General features: G+C 30.7%; 3 protein-coding genes across 3 annotated transcripts; all 3 read right to left on the reverse strand.

Moving 5' to 3' along the window:
* Nucleotides 1-350: 350 nt before the first annotated feature.
* Nucleotides 351-6,321, reverse strand: LOC139814311 (cullin-3-like). Its single transcript, XM_071780492.1, has 14 exons — nucleotides 6,157-6,321; nucleotides 5,296-5,676; nucleotides 4,912-5,118; nucleotides 4,654-4,833; nucleotides 3,916-4,290; nucleotides 3,666-3,836; nucleotides 3,432-3,539; nucleotides 2,984-3,161; nucleotides 2,748-2,902; nucleotides 2,469-2,638; nucleotides 1,922-2,060; nucleotides 1,622-1,749; nucleotides 1,503-1,543; nucleotides 351-1,155 (listed from the first exon to the last, which is right to left on the reverse strand). Exons 1-13 carry the CDS (start codon nucleotides 6,175-6,177, stop codon nucleotides 1,519-1,521), a joined length of 2,238 nt encoding a protein of 745 aa, XP_071636593.1. The 5' UTR covers nucleotides 6,178-6,321; the 3' UTR covers nucleotides 351-1,155; nucleotides 1,503-1,518.
* Nucleotides 6,322-7,596: 1,275 nt separating this feature from the next.
* Nucleotides 7,597-13,107, reverse strand: LOC139815068 (cullin-3-like). The gene is made up of 14 exons (XM_071781673.1): nucleotides 12,965-13,107; nucleotides 12,112-12,492; nucleotides 11,728-11,934; nucleotides 11,470-11,649; nucleotides 10,737-11,111; nucleotides 10,494-10,664; nucleotides 10,258-10,365; nucleotides 9,811-9,988; nucleotides 9,489-9,721; nucleotides 9,207-9,376; nucleotides 8,658-8,796; nucleotides 8,361-8,488; nucleotides 8,248-8,288; nucleotides 7,597-7,956 (listed from the first exon to the last, which is right to left on the reverse strand). Exons 1-13 carry the CDS (start codon nucleotides 12,983-12,985, stop codon nucleotides 8,264-8,266), a joined length of 2,316 nt encoding a protein of 771 aa, XP_071637774.1. The 5' UTR covers nucleotides 12,986-13,107; the 3' UTR covers nucleotides 7,597-7,956; nucleotides 8,248-8,263.
* Nucleotides 13,108-14,126: 1,019 nt separating this feature from the next.
* On the reverse strand, nucleotides 14,127-19,237 carry LOC139815497 (cullin-3-like). The gene is made up of 13 exons (XM_071782457.1): nucleotides 18,840-19,237; nucleotides 18,453-18,659; nucleotides 18,203-18,382; nucleotides 17,541-17,921; nucleotides 17,296-17,466; nucleotides 17,060-17,167; nucleotides 16,571-16,748; nucleotides 16,249-16,481; nucleotides 15,967-16,136; nucleotides 15,418-15,556; nucleotides 15,121-15,248; nucleotides 15,008-15,048; nucleotides 14,127-14,716 (listed from the first exon to the last, which is right to left on the reverse strand). The coding sequence occupies exons 1-12, from the start codon at nucleotides 19,227-19,229 to the stop codon at nucleotides 15,024-15,026; spliced, it is 2,310 nt and encodes a 769-aa protein (XP_071638558.1). The 5' UTR covers nucleotides 19,230-19,237; the 3' UTR covers nucleotides 14,127-14,716; nucleotides 15,008-15,023.
* Between the last annotated feature and the right edge of the window lie 440 nt (nucleotides 19,238-19,677).

Consider the following 19,677-nt stretch of genomic DNA (forward strand, 5'->3'; position numbering starts at 1 on the left):
GGGAGACGCGCACTGGCGGTGAGCTCGGCAAGTTTTGCTGCTTTTAGTGGAATTTATTTTCAAAGTGCTTTATTTTTATAATAAGTGCTGTTGTAGCATTTTAATTTTATTCAGTTTTGTGTACGAAAAAAGGTAAAATCTTCATTTAAATATTAAAACTCCATCTTAATAAATAAAGAGAGAATACAAATAAAAATAAAAACATGACATCAATTCGTCTTTCTTCACTACAACGCGAAAGAGTGCAATACATGTTTGAATTAAACTGCATTTTATTAAGATCTTGATTGTCTTTATTTAATCTCATGCGCACATATCATCCCGCTAACAAATTCTGCATGTCTAGATTCGTAGATCCCACTTTTGGCACACTATAATAAATATTCTGTGTTGTACTAAAACGGTCAGTGGATTAAATTGCAATGAAATAATTGAAAAGCTAGGTGGAAGAGGCGGAAGCTGTTAATTAAGCGTCAACATTGGAGGGTATATTATATAATGTTTATTACTACATATAAATTCAAATTATATATTTATATAAATACAAAATATAGTGTGAAAGCATATCTTAACTAATATATATATATCCAAAAATGGACTTAGATGAAAATTAACACTTGTGAATTCATATGTTTTTTATGTAAGAAGATAAACAAACACACATTTAGGGGTGTGGAGTGCAAACTTGAAAAATAATATTGAGTTGTTGGAAATGAGACAAGTCCATTCTTAATAATACATTCACATCAGTTATTTACATATATAATTGATAGACATCAACATAAATAAAACTATATGTAAATGTACCATTTTTTTTTCCTAAATTCATCACGACATATTCAGATAGCATTTGTTATCATAGACAATCACAGTCTTACAAGTGTAGAAAAGTTTCTAATTGCGCGCGGTATTATCAATGTGAATCATCTTCGGTATAACTTAATTGTATTTCGCATCATTAGAAACGCTATATAACTATTAAGTGTACAAGTTGTCTAATTCAAATCAAATATTTTATAATGGATGTAAACACATCATCTTACAGTTTTCAGTACTCAATAATGACCCATTCTCTATTTTTTTTGTCTTTGTATTTGCAATATCGGCCGTACTCAATATTTTACCATTTTCGATAAACTTTCCAATAATATATTCCTGTAAAGAACATTTATACGCTGTAAATTTAAAGCTAAATAAGTGTCAATATATAGTCAATATATTAACTGTATACATATATACAGAATATCCAAACTCTATGGAAATATAATTTTCTTGTTGACATATGGAATATTCCCTGGACAATAATAATTCATAACCGAGAAATGAGAATGATAGGAAGGTAACGCGGCGATAATGACGCCAAATAATGTGATGTAATAATGATTCGGTGAATAAAATATAAAGAATCATTAATGTGTATATACATATATATATATATATATATATATATATATATATATGTATATATAGTAAGAGGATATATATTATTACAAATTACTTACATGTTTGAATTCAGCATTAAGCAACATATGTATACACCTTCCTGTAAATCGTAGAATGTATTAGTTTGTATTTCTGTAAATATTAGAGTCAATGTATATGTATAACATGCATTACATACCAATCTTCCTCTGTACGAGCCAAGTACTCTCGTTCGACTAAGCCTTCGATACGTTTCTTAATCATTGCAGGTGAAGGCAAAAATCGACCTCTTAACTGTTCTGTTACTTCTGTTACTAGTATATTATACTAATAAAAGAGAAAATAAATTAATATATATTGATTATGCTCTATATATTCTGCACATATTAATAACTTATCTCGAATAAAAAAAATTTTTTTTTGCGTTCAAAAAATATTGTATCAATGAATTAACCGTGTACAATGAACTTATATTTATAAGAATTTTCAAGTTACATACACGCATACGCTTTCGGGCTTTCATAATTCGTACGATGGCTGCTTCGATCTCGTGTTTCCGGTCTACATCGATTTTATTGCGCGTCTCTATTCTCTCAGGTTCGGATTCTCCCTTTGCTGTTACGGTCTGGATCTTTACTCTTAACAAAAGCGATACAAATATTCAATAAAAGATGGTTATTTACATCACATATATTATTAACACATTTGCAGTTACTAAACTAACATAATTTTATGTCACTTAAGATTTGTAGCCAATTGTCCTTGATGTAATTTTACGTTATTTTAAAATGTAGTTTGTTGCCGCTATAATTTAACGTTATTTTATATTTTTAGGAAAGCACATGATTTTATGATTCGTATTTATGATTACTGCAGCTATCTAACAATAAATTGATTTCATCAAAATGAGCATTTAAACGGAATTAAAAATAGTTTAGATCCGAAAATGAAACAAATTTGCACGTAGCACTCAGTACAGTCACGCGCTCGAATCGCCAGCTGCGAAAGTGTTAATATGTATCATTTATTGCATAAAAATATAATACCTATGTAATTTACTGGTAAAACTGTCGTTCACACAGAAACAATTCGTAGATTCAATTTCCTTGGTACGAGAGTCTTTAAGTAAAATTCTTTGTGTAGCTTTACCTATGGAAAGAGATTGCAATGCTCTGACCAAGTCCCTCTCTGGAATATCGGTTTCACCTTGAATTTCCTACACAATATTCATACATATGTATATATAGAAATTATAAACATTTTTTATTCTTCACGTAACATGTAGATATGAGTAATTATATAGCTGCTTAAATATCAAAACTCACCTCATATGTTAAACTTTCTCTTTTATTGAACAGCATTAACACACACATTTGGTAAGTGGAAACTTGTATTATGTGCCTTCGTGGAGTATCCAAGCCTCCGCAATTACTCTCTTCTCTTCGTGGTCCATAAAATACAGCGTTTAGATCAGCAGAACCTGTACAAATTTTTATCATTGCACTCATTATATGCTTAAGTAAAAACAGATATTGATAAAGACATAAAAATAATAACTCACCTAATTGTGGCTGTAACGTTAATTGTCGACCGCTTTGTTTAGCAAGGTAGAAGCGCCGGAAGGCATCAAAGGCATCATGCGGAGCAGTGGGCATACTGCATTTTCGAGTGGCTGATGGCATTGGCCAGAAACCAGTTGTGAGCACTCGGACACTTAAATCCACACCATGTAGATTTGTCTTTATGAAACATACACAGATAAAACATAGAATAATAATCTATATATCTATGATATACGCATAAATACAAAGTTTTATAAAATGTTTTAATTAAACATAACCAGAATATTACGTGTTAACAATCTTTTCTGTAACTTATACACTAATTTATATTCTATTTATACATATGGAAATATTTAAATTGATATTTATATAAAATCTTAATATTATATTTTATTATATTTTCTTTATTAGCTGGTCTATGCTTTATTATATTATTTTGAAACTTACGCCAGACGTGAGAACATGATTCTTAAATTCATCCATAATAGTGTTACTGAGTGTTATATCCTTAAACATGCATTCTAACTTTGATGCGAACTGACATCCACATTCAGTCTAAAAAAATAATCAAAAAATATGTTTTTAACTTCTTTTAATATAAAAATGTAAGCAATACCCGTTTCAGATATGAACAAAACTATTTTGATCTAGAATATCATTATATCTAGTTCTAGTTCTCACCTTAAGTTTGGATATCATATTCTTTTCACTATCATCTGAAACAGACTTATTCAACAATAATCGTTTGGCTAAGTGTAATTTATAGTACTGTTCAAATACATCCTTTTCTTGTAAGAAACGGAATAGAACCATAGTTTTACCTAGGATGCCTTCAATCTCCTGCTCTGTCACCTAAAACCAAATATATTCATGTATCGAAAGTCATACTTATACTTATATGTAACAATGCCATTATACACATAATACTAACTCTTTTAACGTCTTTCTTCAATTTATCGTCGATAAATAGCGACAGATATTCCGGGCTTTTAGGATTCAAGTTAAGGATGTATACAAAATCCGATGCTATCATCTGTTCATAATTCTTGTCATTATTGAAAGAATAACGTAGAAAGTTATCAAAGCGATCTTTTAGATCTAACAAATTTTGGACGTAAAGAACGGCATTTGTGGTTGATTCAGGCTCTTCTTGCACTAACGCGCGGCCCTGCTCTCTGAGGAACTGAGATACACAGTCGCACACAATGCGAAATCCGTCTGATACTCTCGAAAATAGTTTATACATTTTACCAAGATCTTCCGTTTTCTGATTTTTGAGCATCTGTGCTACACGACTGTTTTCCATCTGTCAAACAATAAGAGATGTTAAGGTATATAACACATAATATATAATATGTGCTAAACATTCCAGCAAACACAGAAGACACCGAGTGCTCAATTTGGTATCAAATTGCGCACTCGGTGTCTTCTGTGTTTGCTGGGATGTAATTATATAACACATGATATGTATTTAAGTTTAATCGTCCATTAATACAGGAGATCGATCATGTATCTTTTCCCCTAGGACGGAAACGTGAAAATTGAAAAGTTTATCTCTTTCTATTCAACACCAATAGAAAGAGATAGTTACATGAAACTTTTTATTTTTTACGTTTCTGTTCTAAGGAAAGGGTTACATGATCGCTACCTAGATCGTAAATAAACACACCTCAACAATGGTTTTTATGTGTACTTTGATTAACTCTTCTTCTACAACTTTTACTATCCGTGATTCAGTTGATTCATCTAAATAATGTTTTGCCCTTTCAGATTCTTCGCGGATTCTAGCTTCAACCTTTTCTATATATTCCGATACACTATTTCTTGCCAGAAATTTTTGAGATTCTCCCTGAAGAAAATTTTGCAAGTTACATATGTGCATGTATATGTATAAAAATATTGTACGTATCTCATACTGGACACTCACTTTATAAAACTCAGCACTTTGTTGTAAAAAAGGCCTTTCAAAATTTTCCTCATAAACTTGGCGATTGTTAATTCCAAGTGTAATTAACATTTGGCAGGCATTTTTTATAGCGCTACGATCTGCAACTTCTTCTCCTCTTCTTTCCCTCGTGACCATACCTAATAATGTTTCCCGTAAATGTTCTTTAACACATTCATATCTGACTATCTAAAAAATTTATAAGAAACTCGTCAATATTAAACATACTTAAACAATTATTTTAAATAAATTACAGCAACTTAACGTTGCAAAATCAACAATCATATGAAATACTAGTTTATTACAATACAACTTTGTGACTTCTAAATTCTTTATAAGACAATGCAAATTAAAAATGAAAATTACCTGATCTCGAAAAATAATTAATCCAAGATTATACACATTGTCTACATTATTCCGTTGAACATACGTTTTATTCAAGTACATCAAGATACCACCGATTATCACCATTGACGTTTGATGATTGTTCCATGCTAGATTTAACGTTTGTAGGAAGTTATTATGGAAGGAACGGCGAACATCCTCTCGCACTTTGTTTTCAAGATGTTGCGTTAGGACTTCCTTCAGTCCCGTGTATAATCGTTCGCCGTAATTGTGACTAACCATCGTGAAAACATTGCGATAAAGTTCTTCAAAACTGAGGCCAGAGTATCTTATCTCTATTATCTCTTGAAAAGCACTCTTTAATGAGGTCCAGATACTTTCTGCATCCTCCTCATTCACAGTCTGTGAAAACAGAGTGTTTATAACTAATGTTTCTATATTTCAGCACAAACTTTACAAATGAGGGTAAGAATTGGCAATAACAGCCAGCGCAGTAAATATTATAGGGCGCATATGTATTTTATTATGATACAAAAATAATTAAAATCTTGAGTGGTATAATCGAGTACGTTCCGACCTTTTCTTTATGTAATTTTGCAGCGCATGATATTAGCAAATTGCAACAAGATCATATTGTTCAAATTTTTACGCAGTCAAATGGTTAAAAAGGCTTATAAATATTCAAAAATAGCACATCAGCTTCTTGCATGTCGTTAATAAAGATATTGAAAAGAATAGGAAATATCGGAATGCAGCCCATGTCAGCTCTTTGCAGTTATTCTCAATAATTTAATAAAAGTGTTTCTCACTTATTCTAATACGATAAAAGAAACGTCGTATTAGAATATTTGTGAAAGTTTGTATACGTAATATATCACTTACCGACATGAATCGCATCATCATCGCTTATTAAAAAAATATGCGAAGCAAATTTAGCGAATAATATGTAATTATAATCTGCTTAGGTTCTGATTATTACATTGATGTAGCTAATAGGATGGTTCTTCTTGAACTGTATAGATGTTAATAATCACACAAACCATTGTAGCCAAAGGGCGATCTCTCCAAAACATAACGGAAATAAATAACGTAAACATATATATATACAAGGTTATAACGGTCGTCACAGTCTTTATTGACGGAATAATATTTCGTGAGCTCAAATAAATTATGAATTTGCGAGCTGACGAAATTTGATACAAATTCGCTTAATTCAATTTGCATAAAAAATAAGAGATTTTGAAGAAAAAGTAGATCTAATTATTATTTTTTTTAAACAAATATGTTTATTTCTTAATCATATAAAATAGAATTTCTTAGCTTAATCATATAAAATAGAATCTCTTTGATAAATTTGTATAAATTCTAACAAAATACATTAGATTATATCAACATATCTTCTTTTGTTGCAATTTTTTTGGCATAAAGTTATTTGATAAAGTTCAATCTGCTGTGAATATATATATATATATATATATATATATATATATATATGTGGGTGTGGGTGTGTGTGTAAAACTTTACAAGGGTAATTTTTTAGTTAGGGTAAACTGAATATTTTGTATTTGTTTAGCGTGTTAAACTTTGTGTAGGAAATAAATGTATTGGGTGAATATTTCAGGATAAATAAGTGCTGTTGTAGCATTTTAATTTTATTCAGTTTTGTGTACGAAAAAGGGTAAAATTTTCATTTAAATATTAAAACTCCATCTTAATAAATAAAGAGAGAATACAAATAAAAATAAAAACATAATACCAATTATTCGCATTTTTTTACTACAACGTGAAAGTGTGCAATACATATTTGAGTTAAACTGCATTTTATTAAGATCTTCGTCTTTATTTAATCTCATGCGCACATATCATCCCACTAACAAATTCTGCATCTCTTACAGATTCGTAGATCCTACTTTTGGCGTACTATAATAAATATTCTGTGTTGTACTAAAACGTTCAGTGGATTAAATTGCAATGAAATAATTAAAAAGCTAGGTGGAAGAGGTGGAAGTTGTTATGCGTCAACATTGGAGAGTGTATAATGTTTATTATTACATAAATTCAAATTATATATTTATATAAATACAAAATATAGTGTGAAAGCATATCTTAACTAATTATATATCCAAAAGATGACTTGTTAGATGAAAATCAACACTTGTGTATTCATATGTTTTTTATATAAGAAGATAAACGTGATTTATATTTAGGGGTGTGGAGTGCAAACTTGAAAAACAATATTGAATTTTTGGAAATGAGACAAGTATATTCTTAATATAATACATTTACATCACTTATTTACATATATAAATGATAGACATTGACGTAAATAAAACTATATGTAAATGTACCATTCCTAAATTTACGATATATATTCAGATAGTATTTGTTATCATAGACAATCACAGTTTTACAAGTGTAGAAAAGTTTCTAATTGCGGTATTATCAATGTGAATCATCTTCGGTAACTTAATTGTATTTCGCATCATTAGAAACGTACGTTAACTATTAAGTGTATAAGTTGTCTAATTCAAATCAAATATTTTATAATGGATATAAACACATCATCTTACAATTTTCAGCACTCAATAATGACCCATTCTCTATTTTTTTTGTCTTTATATTTGCAATATCGGCCGTACTCAATATTTTACCATTTTCGATCAACTTCCCAATCATATATTCCTGTAAAGAACATTACGCTGTAAATTTAAAGCTAAATAAGTGTCAATATATAGTCAATATATTAACTGTATACATATATACAGAATATCCAAGCTCTATGGAAATGTAATTTTCTTGTTGACATGGAATATCCCCTGGACATTAATAATTCACAACCGAGGAATGAGAATAATAAGAAGATAACGATAGTGACACCAAATAATGGTGATGTAATAATGATTCGGTGAATAAAATATGAAGAATCATTAATGTGTAGTAAGAGGATATAATATATTATTACAAATTACTTACATGTTTGAATTCAGCATTAAGCAACATATGTATACACCTTCCTGTAAATCGTAGAATGTATTAGTTTGTATTTCAGTAAATATTAGCGTCAATGTATAACATGCATTACATACAAATCTTCCTCTGTACGAGCCAAGTACTCTCGTTCGATTAAGCCTTCGATACGTTTCTTAATTATTACAGGTGAAGGCAAAAATCGACCTCTTAACTGTTCTGTTACTTCTGTTACCAGTATATTATGCTAATAAAAGAGAAAATATATTGATATATATTGATTATGCTCTATATATTCTACACATATTATAGTTTATCTCGAATAAAAAAATATTTTCTTACGTTCAAAAAATATGTATCAATGAATTAACCGTGTAAAGTGAACTTATATTTATAAGAATTTTCAAGTTACATACAGGCATACGCTTTCGGGCTTTCATAATTCGTACGATGGCTGCTTCGATCTCGTGTTTCCGGTCTTCATCGATTTTACTGCGCGTCTCTATTCTCTCAGGTTCGGATTCTCCCTTTGCTGCTACGGTCTGGATTTTTACTCTTAACAAAAGCGATACAAACATTCAATAAAAGATGGTTATTTACATCACATATATTATTAACACATTTGCAGTTACTAAACTAACGTAATTTTATGTCATTTTTAAGATTTGTAGCCAATTGTCCTTGATGTAATTTTACGTTATTTTAAAATGTAGTTTGTTGCCGCTGGTATAATTTAACGTTATTTTATATTTTTAGGAAAGCACATGATTTTATGATTCGTATTTATGATTACTGCAGCTATATAACAATAAATTGATTTCATCAAAATGAGCATTTAAACGGAATTAAAAACAGTTTGGATCCGAAAATGAAACAAATTTGCACGTAGCTCTCAGTACAGTCACGCGCTAGAATCGCCAGCTGCGAAAGTATTATATATCATTTATTGCATAAAAATATAATACCTATGTAATTTACTGGTAAAACTGTCGTTCACGCAGAAACAATCCGTAGATTCAATTGCCTTGGTACGAGGATGTTTAAGTAAAATTCTTTGTGTAACTTTACCCATGGAAAGAGATTGCAATGCTCTGACCAAATCCCTCTCTGGAATATCGGTTTCACCTTGAATTTCCTACACAATATTCATACATATGTATATATAGAAATTATAAACATTTTTTATTCTTCGTGTAACATATGTAGATATGAGATGAGTAATTAGCTGCTTAAATATCAAAACTCACCTCATATGTGAAACTTTCTATTTTATTGAACAGCATTAACACACACATTTGGTAAGTGGAAACTTGTATTATGTGCTTTCGTGGTGCACTACATATGCTGCTTCGCTGGCTTACTAAGCCGCTGCTTGCGCTATCGTTCCCAATAGAACTCGAAGATGATGGAGTATTCAAGCCTCCGCAATTACTCTCTTCTCTTCGTGGTCCATAAAATAGAGCGTTTAGATCAGCAGAACCTGTACAAATTTTTATCATTGCACTCATTATATTACTAAATGCTTAAGTAAAAACAGATATTGATAAAGACATAAAAATAATAACTCACCTAATTGTGGCTGTAACGTTAATTGTCGACCGCTTTGTTTAGCAAGGTAGAAGCGCCGGAAGGCATCAAAGGCATCACGCGGAGCAGTGGGCATACTGCATTTTCGAGTGGCTGATTGCATTGGCCAGAAACCAGTTGTGAGCACTCGGACACTTAGATCCACACCATGTAGATTTGTCTTTATGAAACATACACAGATAAAACATAGAATAATAATCTATATATCTATGATATACGCATAAATACAACTTTTATAAAATGTTTTAATTAAACATAACCAGAATATTACGTGTTAACAATCTTTTCTGTAACTTATACACTAATTTATATTCTATTTATACATATGGAAATATTTAAATTGATATTGATATAAAATCTTAATATTATATTTTATTATATTTTCTTTATTAGCTGGTCTATGCTTTATTATATTATTTTGAAACTTACGCCAGACGTGAGAACATGATTCTTAAATTCATCCATAATAGTGTTACTGAGTGTTATATCCTTAAACATGCATTCTAACTTTGATGTGAACAGACATCCACATTCAGTCTAAAAAAATAATCAAAAAATATGTTTTTAACTTCTTTTAATATAAAAATGTAAGCAATACACCCGTTTCAGATATGAACAAAACTATTTTGATCTAGAATATCATTATATCTAGTTCTAGTTCTCACCTTAAGTTTGGATATCATATTCTTTTCACTATCATCTGAAACAGACTTATTCAACAATAATCGTTTGGCTAAGTGTTGTTTATAGTACCGTTCAAATACATCCTTTTCTTGTAAGAAACGGAATAAAACCATAGTTTTATCTAGGATCCCTTCAATCTCCTGCTCTGTCATCTAAAACCAAATATATTCATGTATCGAAAGTCATACGAAATGTAACAATGCAATTATACACATAATACTAACTCCTTTAACGCCTTTCTTCAATTTGTCGTCGATAAATAGCGACAGATATTCCGGGCTTTTAGGATTCAAGTTAAGGAAGTATACAAAATCCGATGCTATCATCTGTTCATAATTCTTGTCATTATTGAAAGAATAACGTAGAAAATTATCAAAGCGATCTTTTAGATCTAACAAATTTTGGACGTAAAGAACGGCATTTGTGGTTGATTCATGCTCTTCTTGCACTAACGCGCGGCCCTGCTCTCTGAGGAACTGAGATACACAGTCGCACACAATGCGAAATCCGTCTGATACTCTCGAAAATAGTTTATACATTTTACCAAGATCTTCCGTTTTCTGATTTTTGAGCATCTGTGCTACACGACTGTTTTCCATCTGTCAAACAAGAGATGTTAAGGTATATAACACATAATATATATTATGTGCTAAACATCTCAGCAAACACAGAAGACACCGAGTGCGCAATTTGGTATTAAATTGCGCACTCGGTGTCTTCTGTGTTTGCTGGGATGTAATTATATAACACATGATATGTATTTAAGTTTAATCGTCCATTAATACAGGAGATCGATCATGTATCTTTTCCCCTAGGACGGAAACGTGAAAATTGAAAAGTTTATCTCTTTCTATTCAACACCAATAGAAAGAGATAGTTACATGAAACTTTTTATTTTTTACGTTTCCGTTCTAAGGAAAGGGTTACATGATCGCTCTAGATTGTAAATAAACACACCTCAACAATGGTTTTTATGTGTACTTTGATTAACTCTTCTTCTACAACTTTTACTATCCGTGATTCAGTTGATTCATCTAAATAATGTTTTGCCCTTTCAGATTCTTCGCGGATTCTAGCTTCAACCTTTTCTATATATTCCGATACACTATTTCTTGCCAGAAATTTTTGAGATTCCCCCTGAAGAAAATTTTGCAAGTTACATATGTGCATGTATATGTATAAAAATATTGTACGTATCTCATACTGGACACTCACTTTATAAAATTCAGCACTTTGTTGTAAAAAAGGCCTTTCAAAATTTTCCTCATAAACTTGGCGATTGTTAATTCCAAGTGTAATTAACATTTGGCAGGCATTTTTTATAGCGCTACGATCTGCAACTTCTTCTCCTCTTCTTTCCCTCGTGACCATACCTAATAATGTTTCCCGTAAATGTTCTTTAACACATTCATATCTGACTATCTAAAAAATTTATAAGAAACTCGTCAATATTAAACATACTTAAACAATTATTTTAAATAAATTACAGCAACTTAACGTTGCAAAATCAACAATCATATGAAATACTAGTTTATTACAATACAACTTTGTGACTTCTAAATTCTTTATGAGACAATGCAAATTAAAAATGAAAATTACCTGATCTCGAAAAATAATTAATCCGAGATTATACACATTGTCTACATTATTCAGTTGAACATACGTTTTATTCAAGTACATCAAGATATCACCGATTATCACCATTGACGTTTGATGATTGTTCCATGCTAGATTTAACGTTTGTAGGAAGTTATTATGGAAGGAACGGCGAACATCCTCTCGCACTTTGTTTTCAAGATGTTGCGTTAGGACTTCCTTCAGTCCCGTGTATAATCGTTGGCCGTACTCGTGACAAACCATCGTGAAAACATTGCGATAAAGTTCTTCAAAACTGAGGCCAGAGTATCTTATCTCTATTATCTCTTGAAAAGTACTCTTTAATGAGGTCCAGATACTTTCTGCATCCTCTTCATTCACAGTCTGTGAAAACAGAGTGTTTATAACTAATGTTTCTATATTTCAGCACAAACTTTACAAATGAGGGTAAGAATTGGCAATAACGTAAATATTATAGGGCGCATATGTATTTTATTATGATACAAAAATAATTAAAATCTCGAGTGGTATAATCGAGTACGTTCCGACCCTTTCTTTATGTAATTTTGCAGCGCATGATATCAGCAAATTGCAACAAGATCATATTGTTCAAATTTTTACGCAGTCAAATGGTTAAAAAGGCTTATAAATATTCAAAAATAGCACATCAGCTTCTTGCATGTCGTTAATAAAGATATTGAAAAGAATAGGAAATATCGGAATGCAGCCCATGTCAGAGCTCTTTGCAGTTATTCTCAATAATTTAATAAAAGTGTTTCTCACTTATTCTAATACGATAAAAGAAACGTCGTATTAGAATATTTGTGAAAGTTTATATACGTAATATATCACTTACCGATATGAATCGCCTCATCATCGCTTATTAAAAAAATATGCGAAGCAAATTTAACGAATAATATGTAATTATAATCTGCTTAGGTTCTGATTATTACATATTGATGTAGCTAATAGGATGGTTCTTCTTGAACTGTATAGATGTTAATAATCACACAAACCATTGTAGCCAAAGGGCGATCTCTCCAAAACATAACGGAAATAAATAACGTAAACATATATATATACAAGGTTATAACGGTCGTCACAGTCTTTATTGACGGAATAATATTTCGTGAGCTCAAATAAATTATGAATTTGCGAGCTGACAAAATTTGATACAAATACGCTTAATTCAATTTGCATAAAAAATAAGGGATTTTGAAGAAAAAGTAGATCAAATTATTATTTTTTTAAACAAATATGTTTATTTCTTAAGCATATAAAATAGAATTTCTTAGATAAATTTGTATAAATTCTAACAAAATACATTAGATTATATCAACATATCTTCTTTTGTTGCAATTTTTTTGGCATAAAGTTATTTGATAAAGTTCAATCTGCTGTGTGTGTGTGTGTGTGTGTGTGTGTGTGTGTGTAAAACTTTACAAGGGTAATTTTTTAGTTAGGGTAAACTGAATATTTTGTATTTGTTTAGCGTGTTAAACTTTGTATAGGAAATAAATGTATTGGGTGAATATTTCAGGAATAATAAGTGCTGTAGTAGCATTTTAATTTTATTCAGTTTTGTGTACAAAAAAGGGTAAAATTTTCATTTAAATATTAAAACTCCATCTTAATAAATAAAGAGAGAATACAAATAAAAATAAAAACATGATACCAATTATTCGCATTTTTTTACTACAACGTGAAAGTGTGCAATACATATTTGAGTTAAACTGCATTTTATTAAGATCTTCGTCTTTATTTAATCTCATGCGCACATATCATCCCACTAAAAAATTCTGCATCTCTTACAGATTCGTAGATCCCACTTTTGGCGTACTATAATAAATATTTTGTGTTGTACTAAAACGGTCAGTGGATTAAATTGCAATGAAATAATTGAAAAGCTAGGTGGAAGAGGCGGAAGCTGTTAATTAAACGTCAACATTGGAGAGTATGTTATATAATGTTTATTACTACATATAAATTCAAATTATATATTTATATAAATACAAAATATAGTGTGAAAGCATATCTTAACTAATATATATATATCCAAAAATGGACTTAGATGAAAATTAACACTTGTGAATTCATATGTTTTTTATGTAAGAAGATAAACAAACACACATTTAGGGGTGTGGAGTGCAAACTTGAAAAATAATATTGAGTTGTTGGAAATGAGACAAGTCCATTCTTAATAATACATTCACATCAGTTATTTACATATATAATTGATAGACATCAACATAAATAAAACTATATATAAATGTACCATTTTTTTTCTAAATTCATCACGACATATTCAGATAGCATTTGTTATCATAGACAATCACAGTCTTACAAGTGTAGAAAAGTTTCTAATTGCGCGCGGTATTATCATCTTCGGTATAACTTAATTGTATTTCGCATCATTAGAAACGCTAACTATTAAGTGTACAAGTTGTCTAATTCAAATCAAATATTTTATAATGGATGTAAACACATCATCTTACAGTTTTCAGTACTCAATAATGACCCATTCTCTATTTTTTTTTGTCTTTGTATTTGCAATATCGGCCGTACTCAATATTTTACCATTTTCGATCAACTTCCCAATCATATATTCCTGTAAAGAACATTACGCTGTAAATTTAAAGCTAAATAAGTGTCAATATATAGTCAATATATTAACTGTATACATATATACAGAATATCCAAGCTCTATGGAAATGTAATTTTCTTGTTGACATGGAATATCCCCTGGACATTAATAATTCACAACCGATGAATGAGAATAATAAGAAGATAACGATAATGACACCAAATAATGGTGATGTAATAATGATTCGGTGAATAAAATATGAAGAATCATTAATGTGTAGTAAGAGGATATAATATATTATTACAAATTACTTACATGTTTGAATTCAGCATTAAGCAACATATGTATACACCTTCCTGTAAATCGTAGAATGTATTAGTTTGTATTTCAGTAAATATTAGCGTCAATGTATAACATGCATTACATACAAATCTTCATCTGTACGAGCCAAGTACTCTCGTTCGATTAAGCCTTCGATACGTTTCTTAATTATTACAGGTGAAGGCAAAAATCGACCTCTTAACTGTTCTGTTACTTCTGTTACCAGTATATTATGCTAATAAAAGAGAAAATATATTGATATATATTGATTATGCTCTATATATTCTACACATATTATAGTTTATCTCGAATAAAAAAATATTTTCTTACGTTCAAAAAATATGTATCAATGAATTAACCGTGTAAAGTGAACTTATATTTATAAGAATTTTCAAGTTACATACAGGCATACGCTTTCGGGCTTTCATAATTCGTACGATGGCTGCTTCGATCTCGTGTTTCCGGTCTTCATCGATTTTATTGCGCGTCTCTATTCTCTCAGGTTCGGATTCTCCCTTTGCTGCTACGGTCTGGATCTTTACTCTTAACAAAAGCGATACAAACATTCAGTAAAAGATGGTTATTTACATCACATATATTATTAACACATTTGCAGTTACTAAACTAACGTAATTTTATGTCACTTTTAAGATTTGTAGCCAATTGTCCTTGATGTAATTTTGAGTGATTTTAAGATGTAGTTTGTTGCCGCTGGTATAATTTAACGTTATTTTATATTTTTAGGAAAGCACATGATTTTATGATTCGTAATTATGATTACTGCAGCTATATAACAATAAATTGATTTCATCAAAATGAGCATTTAAACGGAATTAAAAACAGTTTGGATCCGAAAATGAAACAAATTTGCACGTAGCTCTCAGTACAGTCACGCGCTAGAATCGCCAGCTGCGAAAGTGTTATATATCATTTATTGCATAAAAATATAATACCTATGTAATTTACTGGTAAAACTGTCGTTCACGCAGAAACAATCCGTAGATTCAATTGCCTTGGTACGAGGATGTTTAAGTAAAATTCTTTGTGTAACTTTACCCATGGAAAGAGATTGCAATGCTCTGACCAAATCCCTCTCTGGAATATCGGTTTCACCTTGAATTTCCTACACAATATTCATACATATGTATATATAGAAATTATAAACATTTTTTATTCTTCGTGTAACATATGTAGATATGAGATGAGTAATTAGCTGCTTAAATATCAAAACTCACCTCATATGTGAAACTTTCTATTTTATTGAACAGCATTAACACACACATTTGGTAAGTGGAAACTTGTATTATGTGCTTTCGTGGTGCACTACATATGCTGCTTCGCTGGCTTACTAAGCCGCTGCTTGCGCTATCGTTCCCAATAGAACTCGAAGATGATGGAGTATTCAAGCCTCCGCAATTACTCTCTTTTCTTCGTGGTCCATAAAATACAGCGTTTAGATCAGCAGAACCTGTACAAATTTTTATCATTGCACTCATTATATTACTAAATGCTTAAGTAAAAACAGATATTGATAAAGACATAAAAATAATAACTCACCTAATTGTGGCTGTAACGTTAATTGTCGACCGCTTTGTTTAGCAAGGTAGAAGCGCCGGAAGGCATCAAAGGCATCACGCGGAGCAGTGGGCATATTGCATTTTCGAGTGGCTGATGGCATTGGCCAGAAACCAGTTGTGAGCACTCGGACACTTAGATCCACACCATGTAGATTTGTCTTTATGAAACATACACAGATAAAACATAGAATAATAATCTATATCTATGATATACGTATAAATACAAATTTTATAAAATGTTTTAATTAAACATAACCAGAATATTACGTGTTAACAATATTTTCTGTAACTTATACACTAATTTATATTTTTATTTATACATATAGAAATACTCAAATTAATATTTATATAAAATCTTAATATCAAAATTATAGAGCATTTAAGATATACTCTGTCATAATAAAACCTTTTATTAAATTTTCTTTATTTTTAGCTGGTCTATGTTTTATTATATTATTTTGATACTTACGCCAGACGTACGAACATGATCCTTAAATTCATCCATAATAGTGTTGCTGACTGTTAAATCCTTAAACATGTCTTCTAACTTTGATGTGAACAGACATCCACATTCAGTCTAAAAAAATAATCAAAAAATATGTTTTTAACTTCTTTTAATATAAAAATGTAAGCAATACACCCGTTTCAGATATGAACAAAACTATTTTGATCTAGAATATCATTATATCTAGTTCTAGTTCTCACCTTAAGTTTGGATATCATATTCTTTTCACTATCATCTGAAACAGACTTATTCAACAATAATCGTTTGGCTAAGTGTTTTTTATAGTACTGTTCAAATATATCCTTTTCTTGTAACAAACGGAATAAAACCATAGTTTTATCTAGGATTCCTTCAAACTCCTGCTCTGTCATCTAAAACCAAATATATATTCATGTATCGAAAATCATACGATATGTAACAATGCAATTATACACATAATACTAACTCCTTTAACGCCTTTCTTCAATTTGTCGTCGATAAATAGCGACAGATATTCCGGGCTTTTAGGATTCAAATTAAGGAAGTATTCAAAATCTGATACTATTATCTGTTTATAATTCTTGTCATTATTGAAAGAATAATGTAGAAAATGATCAAAGCGATCTTTTAGATCTAACAAGTTCTGGACGTAAAGAACGGCATTTGTGGTTGATTCATGCTCTTCGTGCACTAACGCGCAGCCCTGCTCTCTGAAGAACTGAGATACACAGTCGCACACAATGCGCAACCCGTCTGATTGTGAGACTCTCGAAAATAGTTTATACATACAACCAAGATCTTCCGTTTTCTTATTTTTGAGCATGTGTACTATACCACTGTTTTCCATCTGTCAAACACAAGAGATGTTAAGATATATAACACATAATGTATACTATGCGTGCTAAACATGTGATTATAATAACACATGACATATATTTAAGTTTAATCGTCCATTAATACAAAGGATCGATCATGTATCTTTTCCTTTAGGACGTGAAAAGTAAAAAGTTGATCTCTTTCTATTCAACACCAATAGAAAGAGATAGTTACATTAAACTTTTTACTTTTCGCGTTTTCGTTCTAAGGAAAGGGTTACATGATCGCTACCCAGATCGTAAATAAACACACCTCAGCAATGGTTTTCATGTGTTCTTTGATTAACTCTTTTTCTACAACTTTTACTATCCGTGATTCAATTGATTCATCTAAATAATGTTTTGCCCTTTCAGATTCTTCGCGGATTGTAGCTTCAACCTTTTCTATATATTTCGATGCACTATTTTCTGCCAGCAATTTTTGAGATTCCCCCTGAAAAAAATTTTGCAAGTTACATATGTGCATGCAAGAATATTGTACGTATCTCATACTGGACACTCACTTTATAAAACTCAGCACTTTGTTGTAAAATAGGCCTTTCAAAATCTTCCTCATAAACTTGGCGATTGTTAATTCCAAGTGTAATTAACATTTGGCAGGCATTTTTTATAGCGCTACGATCTGCAACTTCTTCTCCTCTTCTTTCCTTCGTGATCATACCTAATAATGTTTCCCGTAAATGTTCTCTAACACATCCATATCTGACTATCTAAAAAATTTATAAGAGACTCGTCAATATTAAACATACTTATAACAATCATTTTAAATAAATTACAGCAACTTAACGTTGCAAAATCAACAATCATATGAAATACTAGTTTATTACAATAGAACTTTGTGACTTCTAAATTCTTTTTATAAGACAATGCAAATTAAAAATGAAAATTACCTGATCTCGAAAAATAATTAACCCAAGATTATACACATTGTCTACATTATGCTGTTGAACATTATACACTCTATCCATGTACAACAAGATTTGACTGATCATCTGCATTGACGTTTGATGATTGTTCCATGCTAGATTTAACGTTTGTAGGAAGTTATTATGGAAGGAACGGCGAACATCCTCTCGCACTTTGTTTTCAAGATGTTGCGTTAGGACTTCCTTCAGTCCCGTGTATAATCGTTCGCCGTAATTGTGACTAACCATCATGTAAACATTGCGATAAAGTTCTTCAAAACTGAGGCCAGAGTATCTTGTCTTCGGTATCTCAATTATCTCTTGAATAGCACTCTTTAATGAGGTCCAGATGCTTTCTGCATCCTTCTCATCCATAGTTGTCTGTGAAAACAGAGTGTTTATAACTAATGTTTTTATGTTTCAGCACAAACTTTACAAATGAGGGTAAGAATTGACAATTAACAGCCAGGCGCAGTAAATATTATAGGACGCATATGTATTTTATTATGATACAAAAATAATTAAAATCTCTGAAGAAATAGAGTGGTATAATCGAGTACGTTCCGACCCTTTCTTTAGGTAATTTTGCAGCGCATGATATTAGCAAATTGCAACAAGATCACATTGTTCCAATTTTTACGCAGTCAAATGGTTAAAAAGGCTTATAAATATTCAAAAATAGCACATCAGCTTTTTGAATGTCGTAATAAAGATATTGAAAAGAATAGGAAATATCGAAATGCAGCCCATATCAGCTCTTTGTAGTTATTCTCAATAATTTAATAAAAGTGTCTCTCACTTATTCTAATCCGATAAAAGAAAC

Source organism: Temnothorax longispinosus, chromosome 6 (genome assembly GCF_030848805.1).
Source record: "Temnothorax longispinosus isolate EJ_2023e chromosome 6, Tlon_JGU_v1, whole genome shotgun sequence".
Taxonomy (NCBI): domain Eukaryota; kingdom Metazoa; phylum Arthropoda; class Insecta; order Hymenoptera; family Formicidae; genus Temnothorax; species Temnothorax longispinosus.

Bases quoted from the DNA above. Each gene is read 5' to 3' on its own strand.
- LOC139815497 (XM_071782457.1), bottom strand. From the start codon at position 19,229: ATGGATGAGAAGGATGCAGAAAGCATCTGGACCTCATTAAAGAGTGCT. The intron at 18,383-18,452 runs GTGAGTGTCCAG...AATTTTTTTCAG, and splicing joins AAAGTGCTGAGTTTTATAAA to GGGGAATCTCAAAAATTGCT. The intron at 16,749-17,059 runs GTAAGTATCAAA...TGTTTCATAAAG, and splicing joins ATCATGTTCGTACGTCTGGC to ACAAATCTACATGGTGTGGA.
- LOC139815068 (XM_071781673.1), bottom strand. From the start codon at position 12,985: ATGATGAGGCGATTCATATCG. The intron at 11,935-12,111 runs GTAATTTTCATT...TAAATTTTTTAG, and splicing joins TAATTATTTTTCGAGATCAG to ATAGTCAGATATGAATGTGT. The intron at 10,665-10,736 runs GTTAGTATTATG...ATTTGGTTTTAG, and splicing joins TGAAGAAAGGCGTTAAAGGA to ATGACAGAGCAGGAGATTGA.
- LOC139814311 (XM_071780492.1), bottom strand. From the start codon at position 6,177: ATGATGATGCGATTCATGTCG. The intron at 5,119-5,295 runs GTAATTTTCATT...TAAATTTTTTAG, and splicing joins TAATTATTTTTCGAGATCAG to ATAGTCAGATATGAATGTGT. The intron at 2,061-2,468 runs GTATTATATTTT...GCTTTTGTTAAG, and splicing joins TTTACCAGTAAATTACATAG to AGTAAAGATCCAGACCGTAA.